Source organism: Triticum urartu, chromosome 2, assembly GCF_003073215.2.
Source record: "Triticum urartu cultivar G1812 chromosome 2, Tu2.1, whole genome shotgun sequence".
Classification (NCBI taxonomy): domain Eukaryota; kingdom Viridiplantae; phylum Streptophyta; class Magnoliopsida; order Poales; family Poaceae; genus Triticum; species Triticum urartu.
In genome coordinates this window covers 478,352,298-478,377,463 of record NC_053023.1, presented here as the reverse complement: position 1 = coordinate 478,377,463, position 25,166 = coordinate 478,352,298, and the positions used below count along the sequence as shown (strand labels likewise).

General features: G+C 42.2%; 2 protein-coding genes and 1 long non-coding RNA gene across 5 annotated transcripts; 2 read left to right on the top strand and 1 right to left on the bottom strand.

The window, feature by feature from the left end:
• Positions 1–1,456: 1,456 nt before the first annotated feature.
• LOC125538038 lies at positions 1,457–5,598 on the top strand. 3 transcript variants are annotated; one of them, XR_007296160.1, is made up of 5 exons: positions 1,457–1,942; positions 2,872–3,030; positions 3,681–4,036; positions 4,132–5,000; positions 5,179–5,598. It is a non-coding gene; the product is annotated as an uncharacterized LOC125538038 (long non-coding RNA). The 3 variants fall into 3 exon arrangements; XR_007296159.1 differs by having other exon boundaries at positions 5,155–5,598; XR_007296158.1 differs by having other exon boundaries at positions 1,461–1,942; positions 4,132–5,598.
• A 653-nt stretch (positions 5,599–6,251) lies between these two features.
• Positions 6,252–10,776, top strand: LOC125538037 (ABC transporter B family member 29, chloroplastic). The gene is made up of 10 exons (XM_048701347.1): positions 6,252–6,966; positions 7,181–7,267; positions 7,363–7,470; positions 7,562–7,828; positions 8,613–8,696; positions 9,069–9,285; positions 9,449–9,534; positions 9,767–9,954; positions 10,052–10,181; positions 10,266–10,776. The coding sequence occupies exons 1-10, from the start codon at positions 6,358–6,360 to the stop codon at positions 10,428–10,430; spliced, it is 1,941 nt and encodes a 646-aa protein (XP_048557304.1). The 5' UTR covers positions 6,252–6,357; the 3' UTR covers positions 10,431–10,776.
• Positions 10,777–10,993: 217 nt separating this feature from the next.
• LOC125538036 (protein transport protein Sec24B-like) lies at positions 10,994–19,398 on the bottom strand. The gene is made up of 14 exons (XM_048701346.1): positions 18,945–19,398; positions 18,811–18,873; positions 18,157–18,210; positions 17,876–18,048; positions 17,570–17,756; positions 17,234–17,379; positions 17,007–17,161; positions 16,198–16,279; positions 15,995–16,110; positions 13,851–13,946; positions 13,376–13,499; positions 12,204–12,472; positions 11,812–12,023; positions 10,994–11,543 (listed from the first exon to the last, which is right to left on the bottom strand). The coding sequence occupies exons 1-14, from the start codon at positions 19,276–19,278 to the stop codon at positions 11,332–11,334; spliced, it is 2,223 nt and encodes a 740-aa protein (XP_048557303.1). The 5' UTR covers positions 19,279–19,398; the 3' UTR covers positions 10,994–11,331.
• Positions 19,399–25,166: the final 5,768 nt, after the last annotated feature.

The following is a 25,166-nucleotide window of genomic DNA, read 5'->3' as shown; positions in this document are numbered from 1 at the left end:
TATAGACGACATACATCTTTAGAGGTAGCTATCATACCGCTTTGGATAAAGAAAATAACGTTATTATGTTCCCAAAAGTTTCACAAAATCGTCTAAAAAAATCAGGTATCAATTTCATTAACAACGCCAGGTAGCTGGGCCCTAAAGGTTTGCTTGTAATACTTTAGTGTTTATTTCCGACCAACAAAGTTTGGCCAATCTCGGCTTCCTCGAAGAGTCTGTAAAGTTTGTTTTCCGGTCTGGCCAGATCTAGGGTGTTCTGTAGGTCCTCTTTGGCATTTTTTTTATGGGGCTTTGCTTTGCAGATAGGTCGCGGGCATGTTCTGGTCTACATCGATGGCATCTCGACTGTTGCTTCTCCAAGCTCCTAGTTCTCAACAAGTTTATCAGCTGAGATAGAGGTCCAGTCAGCATCGAACTTTTGCTCACAACACCTCGATGTTGGATGTCAGAGGAAGAAGACTTCGGCACCCCGATGACTTGGTTTGTAGTTTTTAAATTTTTGTAGTAGTGTTTTCGCAAGGGTATGTGCTACTTGATATATGACCTTTGATATTTTCGCAAAAGAAAAGGATTTAAATTTCATCCTTGTAATTTATTAAATAAAATCGAGCAATACCTGATAGAGATCAATAAATGGTCATAGAGAAAATTAGCCCATGTCACAAGTTAGAAAAAGGAGACCCACAAATTTATTGAATACTATGTAGTAAAGAATTTTTTTAGTCACCTCAAAAATATGAATTTGTTTAGTCATACTTCCTTTGTAACGGAGGTTTAGTAAATTCTAATCCAGTGATTGAAATGTATGAGTCCAGTCGTGTCATCAATATACTCTTCGTCCTATGTCCAATATGAACTTTTCAATTCTAGGCTACTGAGCATAACTCACATAATTAGATTTTTTGTGTTGGAACCTGGTTCAAGTTTTAAATTTAACACATGTAATCGCATTTTTCAAGATGTATTATAGACTTTTCAGCCGTACTTTTTAAACGGTATAGCATGAGCGTCAACTACGAGGCGTCTAAGATGACTATGTCAATCTCAAGATTCTCTCAAAAAAATGATCATATAGATAATCTATAAATACGTGTGTTCATAAAGATGAGTATGCGTGTCTGTATATAAGCATATGTTATGATTATAATGTATTTCTTCAAAAGAAATAGACTCAATTCGTATCAAAAGTGCACTTTATCCACAATGAACTTGTTCTAAGGTTCACGTCATAATCCTAAACAATGATTTGATTCTCATGAAACTCTGAAAACGTTCTCCTTCTTAAAAGAATTTAACACGGTACAACACATATATTGATATATTTTTATTTTTGCCTACTAATAAACCAGCGGCTGCTTCAGGTCGTCCGTCGTCGGCGTTTTTGCAAAAAAGTCCCCCTGTTTCTGTGAAATTTACCCGTGATCCTTTTTAAAGTGAAAAAACGTTTCGAGCCCAGATCTGGCCCGCCCAGGCCCGAGCGCCGCCGCCGCCGCCACCAACGCCCGCAGAGCGCCGACCCCGAGCTCCTCCTCCCCGGCCTCCCTCGCGCGTCGTCCGGCGACCGGCGCCGCTGCCGGCGACCACCCAGGTCATGCCGCCGCTCCCCTGCCTTCTCTCTTTCTCTCTCTCTCTCTCTCTCTCTCTCTCTCTCTCTAATCTCCTGTCTCTCCAGGAGCTCAGCACCAGCGCCACGGATGCCCAGTCCTCGAGCTCACCTTGGAGGTTCGAATGCCGCCACGGGACCTCCACCGGCCAGATCCGGCGCCTCCCTCCCGTATCCGCGCGCCCTCCACCTCCTCTACCGGATCCGGCGGCGCCAAACCCGCCATGACCTCCACCATGGCGCCCGTCGTGATCCTGTGCATCCTCTCCGTCGTCGCACGAGGACTTGGACGCCTGGCTCGCTGACAAACTCCCCCAAATCCTACAGGAGGTTCAGGTACTACATCTACCTGATTAATTTCTGAATTCCACTTCTTTTTTGTGCCTGTATGTGCAATTGAGACTCTTCTTGATGATCTTGTGTGACAAATCTTACACGGTCAGTTTGAATGTGTGATACGTTGTGTGATCCAGCGATAAAATTCAGTTCGTGCTGCTATGTATCAGTCAAGAGAATGGTACAGAAAAGAGAGAATGAGGACAATAGAAAGTGAGTGAGAGAGTGTGAGTGATTAATGAAGGGGTATAGGCTTTGTACTACTACATACAGTACATTGTACAAAGAAGGAAGTGGGTAGTGTGCTATCTTTGTTGTGAAAAGGGAAGATTTCTTTCCTGAATCATGTACTGGTGGATTGATGATCTAGTGATCATATGAGTGATTAATGAAGGATAACATGCATATTCAGTTCACCTCTCAATTTTTATGGCGCCAAGCTTGATCTTTATCCATCTAACTGACTGAAAGTATCTTCTAATCACTATTGAATGCATATGTTAGTTAGTTTGACTGTATACACCACACAAAGAGCAAAAAATGAATTCTAGGGGGATCTGCGTCCGGTGGCTGCGGACGAGCGGCGCTGGGTAAAATTGGAGTGGAGGTCTGTAACTAAGCTCACCTTAATTAGGGGCTCCAGATGCATCATCGGCATACTTAATTTCTTCAGACATCTCACCTTTTCAAGATCTCTTAGTCAGTTCCCGTCCATAGGAAGAGCTGGTAAATGCTCCTTTATCTGCTCACAGTTTCCCTTTTCTTGAGTTGCAATATTAAAGTTTGGTTTCAACGCTTGAGCCCAAAGTCCTGTGCAGTGTGTCTTCAAACTTGGTGCGTGATGTTTGTGCAATTTTGGTTGTTCTTTTGTACAGATTTTAATATGATGTTCTGCACATTGACGTGTGTATAACTGTGTTCTTGTGCAGCCAGAGTGTTCATGGGAGCCTTTGGCGGGCTGATTGGCCTCCCCAGCCCATGTCCATGAGTTGACTCCATCAGCCTCTGCCCCGATCACCGGCCTGGACCAGGAGCATCTTCTACGTTGCAAGCAAAGATGATGAAACACCTGGACCATCTTGCACGCGGTAAGAAAATGATATATTCATCAATCAATGGTGGGTAGCAAGTAGCTCGAAGTAGACAACAACTTTGGACACTTTTGCCTGTTTCCACTGCCTGTTAATGTATCAGGATGTGTGGCTTAACTTACATAGACTAACTGTGCTCATGAAATAGTTGGGTTTATGTTGCATCGTTGCTGTTCAACCTTCTCTAGAACCTTAAACAATAGGCTATTTTAATCTTGTTGTTCAAGTAACATGTTAAACTTTCACGGAAGCCAATTCAAATGGTTTTAGTATAGCTGTACAACCAGCTGCTAGAAAAGGAAATTACCTTCCATGTAGCCATCGGGTTCAGGAAAGGAGTCGAATTTGCCAACTATTCTCTTCCTATCGCCATCTTCTCTGTTTTGCTGAAGGGTTAACTCTCAACACCCCTGCATGAGCCCCAAGGCACCACATGATTCCTATGATACACCAACATTCGGCCAGTCCTACATTGATGAACTAATCTTCGTATGATATGTGACATTGGGCAATTTTCTTTATAGCCCGCGGTAGCAGGCAGTGTACTTAATCTAGCTTCAGTTATAGAAAAATATGACAATGTAATTTTGATCCAGATCTTGACTCCAATCTCAGGACAGGAAAAATGCAATTTCTTTTATATGCAGCTTGCAGTCTTTGCGACGCGGTGGCATAGAAATCAAGGTCCTATGCATACTAAATGTGCAGCTTGGCATGGCTCTTGGCACACACACAGTCCATCAGATGAACAGAGCACTCTTGGAGTACTCCTGTATTTCCTACAACAATATTACTTACATTTAGTTTGGTGCCGTCGTGGAAATTCAGATAGGCGTTCCACAGCGTGTTCAGAATAATACTTTGCAAGGGACAGCAGCTCGACGTCGAGCAGCAGCAGCAGGTTCTGCAGCTTCGACGACCCCGATGAGTCCGCGGTCGTGCTCAACTCCTGCCAGGAGGGTGTGGAGGAGTTTCCCCTTGAACTCCATGACCTGATTCTAAGGTTCGTAATTTAGCCTATTTTTGGCTGTTGATTACTCCTTTGTTTCTTTGTACATGTTCTGATTAATGGTGCTTTGGAACTCTTGTGGTCCGTAGGTCATTGTTCTACTGGCACTCACTTCACCTGAACAGCTGGACGAGATGATAGTGGATATACTCAGTGCAGTATATTGCTATAAGGTTGCGTATTAGCTTCAAGTGATTTTACTCTTATTGGTATCTTGACAAAGCTTGAAGTATATGTTGGTGTCTTGATAGATACAAGCCTCCCTCTTCTGCCCTTCTTTTCTCCATCCTCTTCAGGTCGCTAGCACATGTGAATGGTTCTCGTCAAGAGCATGCTTGTGACATCATTACTATATGTGATGTAGGGCAAAATGATGTTGTCAGAAGGTAAAAACACATTTAATCATTTTCTATTTTTTTCCTTGCCCGTTTCCGCCGTCATATACACTGCATCTCCCACTGTAACGGACAGCCAAATTTGTATTCTTCAAAGTTTTAATCATCTCTATTGCAGCTAAGTGTTCAAGTGCATCTCTAGCCAAGTTCCCTTTGCTATTGTGTTGTATTTTGAGGAAAGGTGGCCGAGCAGCTCGTGGCATCCGTGTCGCGCCTGCTCTGCTGCTGCCTTGACCCGCCGTCGACGTCGCCGGTTGAGCCGCAAGGGTGCAAGATCATTGTGGGGCCCATTGCATGGGCGTTGAGTATGCTTGATTGCCATGTCGTAGGCGAAGGTGCTAGAGCTTGGTGGCGTGTTTGTGATGTTTTTTTCTCCCGTTGCAACGCATCGATTGATTTATTCATGCATCTGTCGATTTACTCTAAATTTTTTTCAGTCGTCAAACATTAACTGGATTGGTTCGTGGATATGTAGTGTGACAAGTCGTGTGAGATGAAGGTAGTGAACCATCTCAATGTGAAGCCAAGTATGTGGTGGATTTGCCATGGAAGATGGAAAACTGGTAAGGGTAAAAGTTTGAGCTGTCAAATTTTGTGTGATCGAGGTCTTGGACGGTCAAACCTAAAACGTTCAGTGAAGATTCAGATTACATATGGATTCCTTTTTGTTGCCTACAATGCTATAATCACACTAACTATGCGCATGGTGTGTACCAGAGATGATTCAAAAATTGCTTGCAGATGGATGTCAAGGAGGCCGAAGCCCGCTGTGCCAAAACTAACACATTAGAATCTTTCAATTTGCTGCTACCATATTTCAAAGTAAGAACACAATGATGCAAAGGAATCTTATTGTGTAGCCATATGTAATCTCAATTTGTTGCTATGTATAAACTATGATAGGAGTAGGCCCATATAGATGTGTATCCATTTTTGCCTTCTACTGATCTATGACAAAGGGGGTGTGCTGGACTAAGTGGCCGTTACTATTGAAGCAAAGTAGTGGAACTCGCAAATTTTCAATGAATGGAGGTCATCTTTCATATGGATTTTATTATTAAATACTTGCAGATGTGTGTCACTTCCTTAGATCATGTTTGATTCTTAAATTTTTAGATATTTCATGTAACCATCAATTATGCTATTGGCAGTCCATGTACATTCTTTTTACCTGCTCTAAAAAATTATCTCGGTTTATAAGCATCATTTTAACGTACAAGTAAGATTATGAGTTGATCCGTGCTGAAAACAATTCAGTTGAGGTAACAAACATGTTAACAAGGGTGCAGGTTTTTCTATACATAATTTCAGAAGTACTCCCTTCATTCCTAAATATATGATGTTTTGGTAGTTTAATTTGAACCACCAGAACGTAAGGTAACAGAGGGAGTACTATTAACTTTTTTGGCTAATTTCCCGAACTAAATCGCTAAAGCTTTTTGAACCATTTATTTTTGAGCTACGGAGGAGAGCAAATATTATTCATGATATATTGTAATTAAGAAAGAAGAGTGATTTAATGGTAAAAAAATACATGATAAGTATTGCACCAATAAAATATTTATGCCACCAGCCTAATTTTCGCACCTTGTATTCTCGCATTGCAACGCACGGGCATTTTTGCTAGTATATTATATATATATATATACCCTTACTTTTATGAATGTATGCACACATTTTATCACTACGAGCATTTTCGTGAGACTGAACCGGCACATTCATAAAATCGGCACAGTCGTGCTGGACCGAAACGTTCTCTCTCCTTCTCAATTGACCGATTTGCAAATGTGGAAAACATAATTTTTGGGATTCAGGGTCAGTTCGTCCGGCGGAAGAGAACCTCTTCTTCCCGCACATTTCGCATCGCGTTCCAGGCTTGATAGCGCACAGCGCCGACGCGGCGAGGTATCGGCATGGACTATGGCCATGGCGATGGCGATTCCTGCACCTCTGCCAACCTTCTCCTCGCAATCCCGAACATTCACCCCAAGCATCTCACTGCGAAGCAGCAGAGCTATATCGCGCTCCCGAGCCCTAGCTCTAACCGCAACGACCGCGTGCTCCATCCGCCTCCGCGTGCGGGCCGCCAAAGACTGCTCGCCCCCGTCGTATCCGCTCTCTGAGGTTTTCCCCTACGTCGCCGCGGAGTGGCGGACCATCGCCAAGGGGTGGGCGTGCGCCGCCGCCGCCGTGTACTGCCTCTCGCGCACGGTGCCCGCCGCGGGGCGCCTTCCGCGCGCTCTGGCCGCCGGCGTAGGCGGGGGCGTGTCTGCGGAGGTTTCTAGGGGCGTGGTCGCGCTCGCGGCTTTCGCCTCTGCGCGCGCGGCCGCGGCGTACGTGCAGCAGGCGTTGCTCTGGGAGGCGGCGCTGCGGGCGGTGTGGCGCCTCCGGGAGCGCGCCTTCGAGCGTTTGCTTGCGCGTGACCTCGCGTTTTTCGATGGCAGAGAAGGGATGGCCGCAGGAGACATCGCGCACCGGATCACGGATGAGGCGGACGACGTTGCGGACGCTGTGTACTCTGTTCTCAATGTGAGGTTCTTGCACTCTGCTAGATAGACGTGTTTGATAAAATGTACGAAAGCTGTTTGGAGAAATGCTCCCTCAGCAGTTAGTATAATCGTTGATTGTAGAAATTCACTCCCTGTTTTGAACGTTCCTCATACTTGATAGTCATGGAATAGTGGATCGTTTTACTGCACTGGTAATTGTGCCATCCTAATATTTATTTCTCATTTTCATGCAGACAATTGTGCCGACAAGCTTGCAATTGATAGCAATGGGTACTCAAATGGTGGCAATAAATCCCCAGCTCTCATTAGTTGCAGCAATGGTAACAAATCTCATACTAGTTTGGACTGCTCTTTCATGGTAACTTATATAGTTATGTGTGCACTGTTTAATCTCCACTCTACATTACATGGATAGGTAATTCCATGCATGTCCATAGTCATTGCAAAGCTTGGTGAAAGACTCCGTCAAATATCCAAGGAGGCACATCTTAGCCTCGCCATGCTCGCAGCCTATCTCAACGATGTCTGGTTCAGTAGCACTCAATTAGTTCATGTATAACAAACATACAAGGCTATGCACGAAAAATTGTTGTTTACTTGAATGCTCTCTGTAGGTACTTCCATCGATGCTCACTGTGAAGGTAAACAATGGGGAGCACAAAGAGATGTTAAGATTCCATGAGTTGGCTTTTGTTGATCTGAAGAATAATTTGGGTAAGAAGAAGATGAAAGCTCTCATACCTCAAGCTGTTCGTACTACATACATTGCAGGCCTGGTAGTGCTTTGTGCTGGTTCAGTAGCAGTTTCTGGAACCACATTTGATCCCGAGGGGTTTCTTTCTTTCCTAACAGCACTTGCTCTTTTTGTTGAGCCTATTCAGGTATCACAATCGCTGCTGAGCATTTACATTTGTGAATTCTTACTATATGCTGTATCGTCGCTTATTTCCCCTGCATGAATGTTACTGAAGTACAAATAAGTGTATAGAACATTTGGATGTTGTGTTAATATCATTTTCTTGCATTGGATTGATAATGTTCATAGAATTGGGGGTCCAACTAATTAATCATTTTTCCTCTGAAGGAAAAAGAATTGCGTGCACATCTTCTTTTACATTTGACGGGATGCATAGAGCATTTGCGCACCCCCCCCCCCCCAAAAAAAAACCCTGTTGCACCTGATGAGTTATTGTACCGGAATATGCAAAAACAATTGTTGTTGCTTTTTATTTCTGTACCTGTATAGAAGCAAATATCATATCATCAAGTTTTTATGATAAGTATAAGTATGATAATAAACTTAACTTTGACCATTAATTTTATCAACAAAAAGTGAGTTATATGCCATAAAAAGTACGTCATTGGATGCAAATTTCAAAGAACTTTCTAATGATATGTTTTTTATGACATATAATCCATATTTTCTTGACCATAATTATGAGTCAAAAGTGGCCTTGTATAAGGGAATGGAGGGAGTATCATTTTCTTTTGAGAATTTCATTTTGCGTTATTAACTCTCTTTTTGAGAATTTCTGAGTATGCTTTGTATCCTCATGCTTTATTGCATGTTTTTTTTTGCGGGGAATGTCTTATTGCATGTTGTCATGCACCACTTCCTTCCGACACTCTTGATTTGGTTCTCACGGGAATCTATTCCATGCGTAGGATTTTGGCAAGGCATACAATGAATATAAGCAAGGAGAACCAGCATTAGAACGCATATTTGATTTAACAAGGTTCATCCCTGAGGTAATTGCCATCTCTTGTTAAGGACTGCTTTTTATTAAAATTATAAGATCATCGAACAAATCATTAGTATTTTTTTCTAAGGTTTCTTATGTATGTGAGATATATGTATTATTTTCGAGAAATGCAATATTCCTAAAGTAATTTTCTTCTGGTTTGGATGATCATGGGGTTTTAGTTACATTTTTCTAGTGGGAAACTGCTTGAAGGTAAAAGAAGTCTATTTGGTTGTGTGAGAAACAAATTCCATAGCATATACCTTTGAGAAAGTATAATTTTGTGGTATTATGTTCTTGGATTTGAATTTCTGTTATCAAGGAAATTTTCTATCATAAGTCGCAACTCATACATCCATGCTGCTTTCATGTGCTGTAGGTGAGGGATAAACCAAGTGCAGTTCATTTAAATTCTGTTAAGGGAGATATTAAGTTCCATGATGTTACATTTAGATATGTTGCTGGTATGCCACCAACAGTAGATGGTGTGAATCTTCATATCAGAGCAGGAGAAACTATTGCTATTGTTGGACCATCTGGTGGAGGGAAAACCACTCTTGCCAAATTACTCCTCCGTCTTTATCATCCACAAAGTGGTATTGAACTGAACATCAGTAGTACAATTGGTGCAGAATCTGTAAACAGTCTTACACGTTTCACCTTTTTAGCTCAAGCTTGGTATCATGAATTCTGGTTTTCTTGGTTATCTAAACTTCATGATTATCTTCTAAGATGGCTATCGATAAACTTCCCTTTTAGGACATATAGCTCTGGACAACCATGATATTCAAGACATTCAGTTGCAGTGCTTGAGAACACATATTGCGTTTGTTTCACAGGACCCGGTTAGTACCTGTGGTGTATCATTTCCTTTTGTGTCTTTGCGGTTTGAAAGCATCTCATTTGGGGTGTTCGAAAGCATATCTTGGTAATCTTTTGTTTGCAACTTCTGATGGAACTCTGTTTTGGTGGTATCTCAGCTTCCAACACACATAATTTAACATTTTTACATGTTGGACTAAACACATTTTGCACTGCCATTGTTTTCATGCATGTTCATTTCTTCTTATTTCATAGATGTTATTTTCCGGTACAATTGCTGAAAATATTGCGTATGGTGACCCTGTGGGAGATATTAATATGAGAAAAGTTGAGAATGCTGCTAAGATTGCCAATGCCAATGAGTTCATTAAGATATTGCCAAAGGGATATGACTCGTATATAGGACAGAGAGGTTCTAGTTTAAGTGGCGGGCAAAAACAAAGGTAAAATTCTCCCCAGCACAATGTCTGGCAGCTTTTTTGGCTGAATTGGTTTCGATGTTTCATTCAAGCCAACACCATGCGTATTTTCAATCCTCAGGTTATCTATCGCAAGGGCAATCTACCAGAACTCTTCCATACTGGTACTGGATGAAGCAACGTCTGCTCTGGATAGCAGGTCTGAGCTGCTACTGAAAGAAGCACTGATGAATTTGATGGCAAGCCACACTGTAAGTGGCGTGTGCAGTAGGAGTATCGTTCTTCAGAGATTTCTATGCCTACCTGTTTTCATGATGTTCTCCCCGCATTTTCAGGTTGTCATCATTGCTCATCGGCTGGAGATGATCCTGATGGCTGATAGAATTGTTTTACTAGAGGGCGGTAAATTACGAGAGATCACGAGGTCGGCTTTCTTGTCCCTAGATGGCCGCTTCGGTTCACCACCAGATGTCCTCAGTCGAGAATTAGGAGAGGCTTGAGACTATGAGGGAAAAGTGGTTTGTTGCGCTGCAATGCGGACGTTGAGCCGCAGGCATGATTTGATGAGTGATCAAACGGTGGAAGCAGCATGTTTCCGTGGACGCCTGTCGGCCAGAAAAGCTCCCTTGTAATAAGCGCATTTGGGCTTCCAAATCGCTGAACGTCAGGATCAGGTACCAAACCAAGTGGTGCGGTTAACGATAATGCCACAAGAGAGAATCAGCAAATTAATGGTATGAGATGGTAGACTTGACTTAACGACAAGTATAAAATCATGACTTGATTTCAATATATTATGCCAACCTTAGTCCGCCAAATTGTTCGGACTGAAAGCCTTTGTTGTTATTGCTGCTGTTGTAATGTTAACTGCGGCAGCACAGCAACCACACAGGCACACAGCTACAAGTATAAAATAATGGAATTGCCGAAATAATGCGAATCAGAAAGTTGCAAACAGGCGCACAGCTGTGTTGCTCTCTGCGTATGCCTTGTAACTGCGAGCTGATAATATCAGCATAGTCCTGTGTTTCATGATAAATAGGACAATATTTACTTTTCTATATACAAAAAAGCACGCATACAAACATTATATAACAAGTAATAATGACGTACAAAGCAAAATCGTCACCAAAGTGTGTCTGCCTGTTTGGGCAATGTACAAAACACTTGTTCAAGACATGCATATTCAACATGGACTATGAACTCCAGAAATACGCAATCCTGCCATATTCAACAAGTGGTGATGGATTCATATCATATCAATGGAGTGGCCCTAGCAACATGGAGTGTCAAAAGTAAGGTAAGCAACACAATAGATCTTATCCATGCCAAGGTGCCCAGTATGACCAATCATCAATCTTGCATATTGAACAGCTTAAACAACAGCTGAGACAGGCCTCTCTATATTCCAAACTCGGCTACTCTGCTTCTAACCTCCTCAAGGAAGGATCTGAAACCTATAGAGCCAACCAGCAGAGTGCCATCCAGAGCCCGATCCTCAATCAGGTATTTCTCAAATGTTGTTGTATCATCACGTGCACCATGAATAAAAGCAAGCCTGGGAGTTAAGGTCCTTTCTTGCTTCAACCTATCGACCGTTGATCTCAACAGACCTACAAACATAAGTTCAGTGTTAGCATATGCATTGGCTGAAATAAGCCGTAACCATACATACTACTACATCCGTTCTCCTGTAGTTGAGGCCTTCAATATGCGTGCAGAAATTAAAAAGTCATAACAACAGAATTAGTACTCCCTACTAATATAAGACGTGATCTAAAACGTCTTATATTAGTTTACAGAGAGAGTACGATTTAGGGAGGAAATGCAGTAATCTCAGGACAACTAAGTGGCACTTAAAAAAGATGGTGCTGAACTCACAGTCCCGTGGAGGGGGAAAGGGAATTGAAGGGCTGGCTGTAGGCAAGTAATACACCAAAAGGTCAGTGTAGGCGTCAAGAAGGAATATTGGTCTCTCACTGGTGAATACACTGCGACTTAGAGACTGATGCACTTCTGCTTCTGTATCAAGAGAGGAGTACGAACTCAGTGTAGGACATATAGCTTGCCGAAGAGAAGCCGGTTCCAGTGCACTGTGAAGAAAAATAATAATGTTGAACATTATATAAGCAGTACTTGCGTAGCTCAAATAAACTACAGCAGTGAGATAATCTGGATTTTGTAAAAAAATGTGGAAAGGGAATTTGTGGAATTTTGTCGTTTCTTCCTGTGAGAACTTTAGGAACTGCATGGTAGCAAAATATATACTTCACCTGAAGAGGCACTGCAAATATGTCTGGTAATCTGGATGAATATGTTCATCCTGAACTTGAAGTAATGGGCTTACTAGAAATGCAAATACAAGCTGTGCCAGAGGCTGCAATTGTGAGCAGTTTGAGAAATCAACGTCAATATCAGAAACTCCAGAATCAGCAGGTCTGACGTTCTTGTATGCCTTGTTGTACTGGGCAATGAAAATCGCCAACCAATCATGGAGCCATAGCCTTGCTTCTACCACATCACTTAAAGAAGCCAAAATAACCTGGAAAATGAACTTTTTCAGTATCAAATGATCTTCTGCTCGATCTTTGGTGATAACTTTGGTTTTATTCGAGTCTAGAATATAATTAGGTTTGATGATCATGAACATTTCTCTCCTGTTTTTACGGTCACCAAGCTTAGCATTTATAACTAAAATACCACAGAATGCCAAAACTACAATATACATATAATACATTACGTCCCTGCAGAACGTATTCATTAAACAAGCTGATTCAGATAAGGATTTAAGCTAGGCTAGGATTCCTTATGGTGAATTAATAGATTAGCGTAGACTGCGGTCAAATTTAGCTTCTCTTCTTCCATATTAACACAGAGTCCTGAGAGCATTTTGGAAACCCAGAACTCAAAACTTGTTGGTTTGGCTCGACTTCAATACACCGGAAAGGCGGAAACCAGTGCCAGACAACCAGAGTAAACCTAGCTTCAGATTGCAGCAAAGAAGATAAAACAGGCCTACCAAAATAGGGACCTAATAGCTCCTAAGCCTAGAAGGGTTGAATAAATATCAATCTTCTAATTGTTGACGAACATTCAAATAAAACCATTAGATGAATATTCAAATAAACAGCTAAATGAATGTTTAAGTAAAATACAGAAACACTAAGCTTGTAACCAGCTGTATCCCAGACAAAAGTTTCCTACGCATAATTTTCTTGTAGAGTTGCACTTAATTGATGTAGTAATATGTTATAGTCCTACAGAGGCTGTGGCAACATTTGATTGCTATAACTTTCTTGTAGTGGCAATTAATTGATGTAGTAAGATGCTTTAGTCCTACAGTTAACAGCCTTCGTGCTTACGACAAACAGTTTATCCATCAAAATTGTACTGCCACCGTTACAATTTAGGGAGGAAATGCAGTAATCTGAAACAGAGGTTGTACCTGGTGTACAAGTATCGTCAATACCACATCTGGGTCAACAAAGTCATACAGGTCCCAGATATTAGCAGTTGTGTTGTACTGGATAGTCCGCACCCTTAGCCGCCTTTGCACTGAGAACTTAGATCTGGACGAGGTGTATTTTTAAGTTACAAAATATGAAAATATAGATAACAATGTGTATAAAACTGCTGCTAGCATGGAACATCTGCAAATTGACAAAAAGAAATTGCACACTGCAAATTGACAATTAGACAAACATTAGCAAGCAAGTAATTAACATGCAAGCCAGTATATCACAGGATCATCAAAAAATAACTTGGACAGCTCACACATAAGGACAATTGTCAGTATGCTTAAACTTATTGACACCAGAGGAATGGCATATCAAATATACTTTAACTTGTAAGAGCAAACAGTAACAATGTAACATACTACTCAGTATTCACAAATCTGTGACAGGCGATACGAAATTTACCTACTACCAGAATTGGAAGCATCATCTGATGTATCACCATGGTGTACTATCATCGTGTACTTAAATGCGATTTGGAGAATAGGAGGCCTTGACTTCCTGCAGTTGCAAACATCATGTTGAAATGGTTTAGGAGATAATATATTTATACTGATCATAGTTACAGTTCCCTTGTTTAGGCATGGAAGTTGTTATTGTTACTAAAAGACATACTCAAGAAAAGACCGGACTCAATCAACGGTTAGAATCTGTCTTATGATTTACTCTCTGGTTGGGGTTATACAGGCCCGCCTCATATTTCGAGTCTAACTTTGGCCAGTGATTTAAATAAGAAAATATGATCTATATATTGCATTCGAAAGATGTTTCCAACAGTTACTTTTTATGGAACATAGCACATATTTTCCTGGTTAAATCGGTGGTCAAAGTTAGACCCAGTACAATAGGGCCCTGTGTAACCGACCGGTGGTAGTAGTATCCTTTTTGTATTTGTATAGCATAGTTAGTAAGATCCCTGGTAGATAGTGCTTATACATTGTGTACTTTTTTTATCTTTTTAAGAGCAAATCCCAGACATCCTAACTGGGAATTAGGTTGAAACATCTAAAAGATGATAGGTTCATAGGGGGGAAAAGGACGGTTAGCTTTAATGCTGAAAATTCTAGTTTATTTCCCTTTTGACAATGAATGGTATAGTTTGTTGGGTTTTCTCCTTGTATAGCATAGTTATCAAGATCCCTGGTAGATAACATGCTTATACATTGTGCACTTTTTTAGTCTTTTTAAGAGCAAATCCCAGACACGCTAATTGTGAATTAGGTTGAAACATCTAAAGGATGATAGGTTTCATAGAGAAAAAAAGATGGTTAGATTCAATGCTGAAAAATCTAGTTTTGTTTTTTCCATTTTGACAATGAATGGTATAGTTCATCGGGTTTTCTCCTTCTCTTAGTAATGTGCTGAGCCCATCCTAGCATGTTTTGTTCTACAAATATCTATAATATTTAGAAGTGGAGAAGGAACGGCTAGGATTAACTAGACATAAGCAATAGAAAAGGAAAGCCTCAGATTAATTTGGCATATATAGGTTAAAAAGAAGCACGGATTGATTGGAAGGCGACATCTAAATAACCATAACCAAGATAGTTTAGAAGGACAACCGGACAAGGAGAAGAACTTGCAAATGTATCGTAAATCTATTCCTATGGTGCCATAAAGATCCCATCTTTTTTTGCGGGGCGTAAAGAAGATCCCTCGTGTGGTACAGATTAGTGATGCATATAAACTACATCAGGGCTTGCAGTGTAGGTAATTTTCCAAACTTACTATTGATAGAGGTATCACTAGTTCATTACTGTCCAATTTGTGTTCCAATAGATTAAGACTCATTGTGGGCTTATCAATTTGAGCAAGTGTGTAAGGCAAACACTCTATGTAATGGGGTGGCAACGTGATGAACAAATCAATCATAGAATTAGGCCTATCGTTTGTTTGCTCAGCATGTCCTATCACTATCCCCTGCACCTGGGGTTTCAGCCCTAGCTGCACACTTCTCCACGGTGCCCAATCGGTAAGTTCCTGACCTAGCCGAATCCTCCCATGTTGCGTCTGTTCCAAAGGTTCAAGCGCTAACAACAGGTAAGAAAGAATTTGAAAATCCTAGTTTCAGCTATGGGTGTGGATCATGATGACTTTATTGGTGCAGTCAGTAACAAACAAAATTCATGTATCACAAGGCTTATACTTCTTCAACCAGACCAGCCAAGTTGTGGATAATCTGATACAGCATCCATATATAGTAGAATGAAAAAACAGGTCCAATGGCAGATTTAAGCTGGAGTACAGAATACATAAAATCATTTTCTTTTTTTTACCACAAAAAATGTCACCCTACCTGTAGGGAAGAAACAAATGTCTGATGCAAAGATCTGGCTACGGATTGGCATAATGACTAGCAAGGCCCAACACTGTAAATGGATGATAGAGTTTCCTATTTGGTTATCTCTTTGAACGGTGGAAATCTAAACTTCCAATTTGTCAGAGCAAAGAAGGAAAGTACCCCATTGCTGCTAGTTAGTTCAAGTTCATCAAATTTTAACACATATAAGCACATAATCTACAAAAGTTAGAAACAGCGTGACCTTTACCTGGCAAACTGAGAATCCTTTTCAAACTCAAAGTCGTAAGTGTAGCTAGCAAACGAATCACAGCAATTTATGTGCTGAACATGCATGTATTGAGGATCTGGAAAGAAATGACCATACTGTTGGACATGAATTAAACAATATCAGCTGAAGGAACATATAAAAAGGTTCACTAGGTAAATTTGCATATCTCTCAGAGTACTTACAGAATCAGCAATCTTGATCTCTGGAGATGTTCTCAACCGCAGTACACATCCAAAGGCATATGGACGCTTTAGCATTTTGTATCTGAAAAGTAATAACGGTGGATAAATGCATGTTACTACTTCACAGCTATATTGTAATCAATGGCTCAAAGCATGTGAACAACATGTTGATCATATTTTCACATTCTGCACATATATTCGGCTATAGATTGTATTTACCATGTACCAGGCATCCAACTACGTCAAACCCAGTCTGCTCAATTTATAGTATGGACATTTGGGGTAGTGCACAACCAACAATCAGATAATTTATTAGACTATTTGGCATCAGGCAAGTCAACATGATCTAAATCTAAGGTTCAACAGTGAGTAGTAACAGAACCTGTTGCCCACAAAAGAATACTAGGAAGAAGCCTATTCAGATCTCACCGCCCCAGAAGGCCAGAATAAAGCCCCAAAGTTAGCCTTGGGTAACAAACCCCCTGGCACGGAGATTTAATAAACAGCCATCACACGTTGAAATCAGATTATAACAAACAAAATCACTAAATAGACCTGAATGTCCATAGATGTGATCCCAACATTATGGGGGTTCCAAGCACACCAATTTCTTGAGCTACACTAATGTACAAAGCATGAGCATATGTTATCCTATCAATCTGACTGACCTACAAAGAGGAAGCAAATAACATAAACAGACCAAACAGTGCTTGAGAACTGAACCACGTTAGGATATCTCCTAGTTGAGGAGATGCAATTGGACTGCTGAATAAAAAGAGCACAGAGCCAGAGATGATGACTGAACTTACATATCTTGTGGAAGTGTTGATTCATCTGTATTTGAATACAGAAACAATGAGCCACCACTCTCAACACTCAGAACTTTTAGGGAAGTAAGATCAGTGTATTCATTTGTAATCGCGAAAAGGTCCACACATGCACCTGCTTGAACAGCACTAGCAGCCTGTGATATGGCAATCAGGATACCTCCCAAAATATTCTCAGAATGCATTGATCAATATTTATGCGAACCTACCAGATTTTTGTAGAAACTTGTCTCTTCGGGCAGTAATGTATTATTTGAATCCACCACTTTACCAGTATTGTGGTCCCCATTGCTTCTTGCGTCCAGTTGGCCAGCCCCATAATTCGGAGGCCCAGATAAAAACGCAAATATTCTAGCTGTTTCAAAAATTACCAGGAAAATGCATAATATTAGAACGCAAGGCCATGTACTTTAAAGAGAATAAGTATGTTTTCTACTAATAAAGCCTTTAAAGAGAATATGTATATCTTCTACTAATGAAATAACAGAATAGTAGTGTAATCAATACAATAAGATGTCAAGTTCCCTGCAAAAAAAATTGCATACCAAGTTCAAAGGTAGTTCCATTTTCCACACTTAGGTAGTTGACAAGAGCATCAATTGCTACCCCAAACCCACGGGTATGATGCAATGCGTGATCTTGAACTTGTGATGCAGTAGTTGCCCTTTCCCATGAAGCTATTGGTTTAATTGTTTCTAGTGCTTCAGCAATGCGGTCTTTGAAAGTGCCAACCTGTTGAGATGTAATTAAAATAAGCGCATATAGGAGAAACCAATGCTCTAGGTATACAGGTTGAGTAAATGATTGAACTGAAAATTGAAGGAATTAAATTAAGAGGATAAAGTACATACAGGAGCCAAAAATGAACAAAATGGCATGACATCTTTAAGGTCCACGTGCAAGGTGCCGTCAGAATCAGGAGGGATAAAAACGTTTTTCACAATTGTTATTGGACCTTGAACATCATATAGTCCTATCTTGCTGCTAAACGTTAAAATCCCAAATAATGATCCTGGAGAAAGAGCTGCAAGGCATCAATAGATCAGTGTACATGTAGCTGTATCATGTATGTCCTTTCAATAACAGAGTTGTATAAATAGATTAGCTCCTAAAGCTTGTGAGTGGATCTCACCTTCAAGAGCTGCCAGAAGAGCACTTTTGACTAGCTCCAAAAACTCCTCAGAAGCTAAAAACAACATGAAGAAATAAATTATGAGAAGAAGACATAAACAAGTGAGCTCTAAATAAAACAAAACAGAAGGTCTCAAAACTCTATAGAGTTATTCTCATGAAAATCTGAAATATTTTGATCGGGACAACAGGCGCAAAAGGTGGGACCTATCTTAGCTAGACGAATTCAAGCTAAACCAGGATGGATTTGGATTCGTTTATCCATGCATCATGTTAGTGGAAAACAAAATCTACCAACATAACAGGATCTTGGATTGGTAGAGCTGCTCACTATAATGCTGCAATGATTTTCCCTTTTACACTACAAAGGAAGCAACAACAAAAAAAGGCGTCCAGGGGTGCCACAAACACCACACAGGAACCCCACGATCATATCGATCACTTATTGGACCAAACTAGGGCTGGTTTATTCTCCATTCATATGTGGTACAATCTTATTCGATGTTCATATTTTGCCATATTTAGCAAGCTTAAAACTTAACGGCCATCCATTTCCCTTGTCAATTTATCACTCTTTTGTGTGGAGACGAAGGCGAGGGTACAACAAATAATCTAGAACCATAAGGCGAAATGTTTTGAGATCATCACATCTTACAGGATAAGTCGATCGCTGCCACGTACACGGGCGTCGTCGCAGCCGCTGCCTCACCCTCCTCACCTGGAAAAAAAACACAAGCCCGTCATCTCACTGCACCACATTGCACCAGATCAGAACTGCGGAAGCCCTACCCGGGAGGAGGAGGTCGACAAAGGCGGAGCGCAACTCGGGCGGGTCGTGGCTGCCGTCGCGCGCGTAGCGCGCGGCGGCGTCGGCGGAGAGGTCGTTGTCCTCCGAGCAGATGGGGCACGTCCACGACCAGCGGTGCAGCGAGCAAAGGGTGCTGAAGTAGGCGAAGCAGGACGTGCAGCGAGGGATGAGGTCGCCCTCGTCGCCGGTGACCGGAGAGGAGCCGCGCTCGTCGGTGGAAGAGAAGGGCGTGACGGCGACGCCCCACGGTAGGCCCGAGGACTCGAGGAGCGCGTTGTCGGAGGGGAAGTACGCGAGGCTCGGGCGCACCGCCATTGCTGCGCCGCGCGGTTTGGGATGTGGATCTGGTGGACTGGTGACGGGAGAGAGATCTGACGAGGGAGACGGAACCGCGGCTGCTCAAAGGTGTCTGTGTGTGCAGTGTGGGTTTGCGCTGAACTCTTCTGCTGCGGCAGACGATCAGGACCGTCAACTTGCTAACGTACGTCTCGAAGGCTAGGTGAGCGTTGACTGTGCTGCTAGAGCTAGACCAGAGTCTACTCCTCTACTCTAGGCCATCTCCAACCCGTCCATCCAAATAAACATCTCAAAATATCCACACATACATTCACAACATATTCACGGAAGGCTGTTTGGTTCCTAGTCACACATTGCCACACTTTGACACATCTAATCTTAGGATATGTTTGGTTCCTGTCACGGAGTGGAACGGTATGGGTCGGACCTGCACCGGAGCCTTGTTCCTGCGTTTGGTTCGTAGGTGGAATGGGAACCAAGTCGTTCCCACCAGGCGAATATTCGCCTAATATCCGGAACACGCTGAGACCTCCAAATCGAAGGAATCACGCGAAACTGGTCATCGCTCTTCGTCTTTCCTCTCACTGCCCCGAAAGCCTATCGCGTCTCTCACTTCCTGACCTGCGCCGCCTCTAATCCTTTCCCTTGATCTGCGCCGCCGGCTTCTTCTCTCCCTCGATCCGCGCCGCCGACTTCTCCTCTCCCTCGCCTCCTCCTTTCTGGACTGCGGCGACGGACGAGGCGCGGCGGAGCGGCTGTCTTAAAGCTGAGCGGCTGGCAAGAGGCTACTCCAGCGGCGGCAGGGACCAGGCCTCCGGGGGGCGCGGCGGCGATCTGATCCAGAGGCCGGCGGTGGTCTGATCTGCTGGTGAGAGGGCAATGATTTTGTATGGTGCGGCCACGGCTGGACCTGCCCGGGGCGGTGATAGGCAGAGATAAATGTGAAGGAGCAGGGAAGAGCAGAGGTGATCGAGGAACAGGGAAGAACACTGATCAATTTTTGTAGCTCAGCGACAATTGGTGTGTGTTGCTCGGCGAGGACCGGTCAGATCGCCAATGGCATTGTGGAGCTTCACCGTAGCATTAGCATGTTCATATCTTTTTCTTTCTATCTTTCATATATTCTTATTCTTGTTCGGACTGACAATGTATGATCTTGTACATATTTTTTTGGTGCAAGAGGAGATAGTTGTTGATATCTTTGATGTCATATGTACATGTATTAATTTACAAGGGGTGAGAAGAACCAAATCCATTTGGTTTCATTTCTCCAACCAAACATCAAGATGTCACCATTCCATTCCACACATTATCCTCAACCAAACACGCGAACGGAACCAACCCATTCTGATGGAATGGGACCATGACATTCTATTCCACTTCGTTCTTCAACCAAACACACCCTTAGGCAAGTTTGACCAAGTTAGGTATGTGTTTGGTTCTAGCCACACTTGAGGCAAGGAATTTTTTAGGAAAAACTTTGTTTTTGCCACTCTAACTTTTGCCAACTTTGCTTATGCCACTCTAGAATTTCATCTCTCACTTTTGCCACTCCTAGCTTTCGATAATATATCACAAATGCCATTCTGTTAGGTCAATGGACGTTTTGACCAAACAGAGCAGAGAAAAGACCAGATTGCCCCCATTTAATTTGTTTTGCTTTTGCCACTCTCGTTTTATTCAACTATTGCTTTTGCCATTATATTAACCCCATGACCAGCAGCATACTAAAGAGGACATTTTGGTTGACATTTGAAAATCTAACCATCACACATAATTGCACAATATTTAGAGATCATGACCAACACCACCGTAAAGTGAAAATTTTGGCATGGCCTATTTGAAAATCTAACCATCACACATAGTTGCACAATATTTAGATGAGAAGTATGCACATTAATAAGATCATGACCAGTAGCATAGTAAAGAGGAAATTTTGGCATGACCTCTTTGGAAATTTAACCATCACACATAATTACAGGATATTTAGATGAGAAGTGCAATAATAACATCATGACCAACAACATAGTAAAGAGGTTAAGGCATTCTAAATATCAACAAAATACTTCATAGAAATCAAATCCATCATCTAATCTAAACAGCTGGTTCACATGCATATGGACCACCCCAAAAGCATCTCCACACAAGTTGAGACATAGTACAGCCAAGTCTAGCAACATCATCAGCTAAACAACAAGGTTCACATATGCATAGTGCTCCACAAAATAAATGTAGTTGCGCATCATCCTAAACAGCAAGGTTCACAGCTTCTTTTTGCTTGTGCTCTTCGCCGAAGGACATTTTTTGCTTCTTGTGTTCTTCGACGGAGGACATTTGCTTCTTGTGTTCTTTGCTGGGCTATCATGGGTAGCAGAAGTCTTCTTAGATGCTTCAAGAACTGGGCTAGACTTTGCCCTTTTACCACCTCTTCTCTTGTTTGTAGAACCATTTTCAGCATTGAGAATGAATGCAAATAAGTGTTGAGATGCATATTTAATAGGCAAAAATAGACTTCTATGCATTGGCTTGTTCGAAACAAAATTAGACGCACCAGAGTAGGCAAAATGCATATTTACAATAGACAAAATTAGACCATTATGAATTGTTGGAAGCAAAACAAAGAATATTAACCTTGTAGTGCCCATAGTCTCAGCATCTATGGCAACAGCTTCTGCGTCTTTGATGTCTACTGGCTCAACATTTTTCCTTTCCCTAGCAGATTTGAGATAGAGAAATTTAGTTAGACTATACATTTCTTTGAATTTAAATTTCGAATGTACAATTCTTTGCTAGAAAGTACCTGTTTCTTGTCTTGCGTTCGGGATGAAGTTTTGGACATGTCTTCAACAAATGCCCAAGTTCTTTGCATTCTGGGCACTTGTGTCTTCTCTTTGATATGCTCTCAAAGGCTGACTTTATCCTTTGTGTCCTAGATCTTGTAAGTGCATCTAGTGCCGCCCCAGTTGGTTTTGGAGTATTGACAACAAACCTAGTTGAGGGACTAATGTGTTTGTGAGAATTGCAGGATAACACAGGTAGAAGTCCCTCATTGATTCGGTTTTCCTACCAGAGATGACCCCTACAATGTATGAAGACATTGATGTCAAAGGTGGTATATGAAGATATTCACATTGAAGACTATGACAAGAGAAGACACCGCATGAAGCCTATGGAGCTCGAAGACTTAGATCTTTCACAGTTCTTTTTCTTCTGTGTTGAGTCATAGGAACCACCGTACTGTTAAGTGGGGTCCAAGAGAACCAGTCAGAATGACTGAAGTGATGCTTAAACACAACCTATGTCTTCGAGTGAAAACTATGAGAGTGAATCTTGTCCAGAGTCGGACAAGTCAGCTTTGCTTGTAGCCCAAGTAAAGTTGCCGTGTGAGTTTGAAATCTAACCGTTGGAACACGTGTCAGTTCCTTAGTGACCCAGGGTCATTTCGGACAAATTAGGTCGGGTTGCCTAGTGGCTATAAATAGCCCACCGCCTACAACCATAAACGGTTGGCTGCTCAGATTCAGAGTACGGCTTTTGTCATTTGAGAGCAACCCACCTCGAAGCCTTTGAGAGAGAATTCCTTGCGAGGATAAAGCCCTAACCACCTAGAGCCAAAGAGAATTAGTTATCACTTAGGTCTTCTTGTCTGTGTGATCTGAAGACTTATTACACTTGAGGACTGTGCATCCTCCAGCCGGTTAGGCGTCGCGTTCTGAGCATCCAAGAGACATTGTGGATCGCCGGTGAACGAAGTCTGTGAAGGTTTGGGAGTCTACCTTGAAGACTTGCCAGAGTGATTGGGTGAGGTCTATGTGACCTTAGCTCAAGGGGAATATGGTGAGGACTGGGTGTCCTGAGCTGCGTGTTCAGGACTGGGTGTCCGGGACTGTGTGTCCTCAGGTTTAAATACCTAGCCGCCCTAACCAGACGTACAGTTGTCACAGCAACTGGAACTGGTCCAACACATCATTGTCTTCAACGAGTCACTGGTTTCATCCTTCCCTTCTCTTTACGTACTGTTACTCCTTATGAAGTCATTGTATGATTGCACTATCTTTTATCTTCACTGAGTGACTGATTATTCTGTTTGGCTTTATAATATCTTCCTACCTGATCCTTACTATATTGCAGTTATTTGTCATTGTGCTTTCACTCTATTGAATACTTGACTATGGCTTGCCTAGTGTAGTCTACCTTCCGCTGCAGGGTAATAGGTTTATTTCTACTGTTTGTCTTCATAACTTCCATGTTTTGAAGACTTTCATAAAAATCGCCTATTCACCCCCCCTCTAGTCGATATAACGCACTTTCAATTGGTATCAGAGCAAGGTGCTCCCTTGTTCTGTGTGATTCGGTTTAACCACCTGGAGTTTTAGCTATGTCGACTGCAGGGATAATTAAAGTCTCCACTGCGTGCCCCGTCTTCGATGGAACTGAATATCCCTACTGGAAGAATAAGATGCGCATGCATCTTGAAGCCATTGACGTCGACCTATGGTATGTCGTCAAGAACGGCGTTCCCAAGGCTGGAGAAGGTGTCACTGCTGCTGATGTCAAGAAGTTCGTTCAACTGGACTCTACTGCCAAGAACATCATTTGTGGTCATCTGAACAAAGGACAGTATGGCCGTGTGAGTGCTTTGGAAACATCTAAGCTGGTCTGGGACTGGCTCTCCAAGGTCAACGAAGGCGTCTCAACCCAGAGAGATCAGAGAATCAGTGTCCTTCGCAACCTCTTCAACCGCTTCAAGCGAAATGACAATGAGAATGTACAGCTCACGTTTGATCGACTCACTGACATCACAAATGAGCTTCAAGCCCTCGGCGCTACTGAGATCACCAAGCATGAAGTCGTCAAGACACTACTGAGATCACTTGACAGTTCGTTTGACACCCTAGCCCTGATGATTCAAGAACGGCCTGATTTCAAGACACTCGATCCGTCCGACATACTTGAGAGGCTCAACACACATGAGTTTTAGCTCTTTGAGAAAAGAGATATCTACGGTCCAAACTATGGGCGAACTCGTGCCTTGAAGGCAAAAGCTGTCTCCTCATCTGAAGAAGAATCTGACAGCAGTTCTGATGATCCTGAAGACATTGGAAAGGAACTTGCTATGCTTGTGAAGAAGTTCCAAAAATTCACCAAGAAGAAAGGCTTCAGAAAGTCTTCACGGTCAAGCTCAAGGAATGATGAAGCTTCTGCTCATGACTACAAGAAGAAAACATGCCACAAGTGTAAGAAAACTGGACACTTCATCTCTGAGTGTCCGCAGTGGGACAATGAGAACAGAAAGAAGAAGAAGAGCAAGGAATATGACTCTGACGACAAGAAGAAGAAATACTCAAAGTCTTCCTCCAAGTCTTCCTCAAAGTCTTCATCACACAAGAAGAGCTCATCTGGCAAGGCACGTGCGTTTGTTGGCAAGGAAATGGATTCACAGGAGGAGTCCGCTTCTGAGGAGGCGGAGATGGAGTCTGAGGAGGAGTCTGATTCTGGCGTTGCAAGTCTGGCTACAACATACATTGCCAAGTCCATCTTCAACATTGAAGACAATGACTTCACCACCGACACCGATGCAAATGACAAGGACCACTCTGCCCCTACCTACTGCTTCATGGCACGCGGTGCCAAGGTAAACACACGCACTACTCACTATCAAACATCTAGTGGCGATGACTCTGATTGTGGTTCAAGACCCAGCTACAAAACACTTGCTAAAATTGCAACTGAACAACAGAAAGCCATGGATCATATTCAAAAACTGTTAGACAAAAGCGATGATCTGTTGGGCGCTGAAATGACTCGATCTGAGTCCTTAATTGAAGACATAAAAAATCTTCAGATTAAGTATGAGGAACTTGAAAGTCGTCATGAAACGCTCTCAACAACTCATGAAAAGCTTT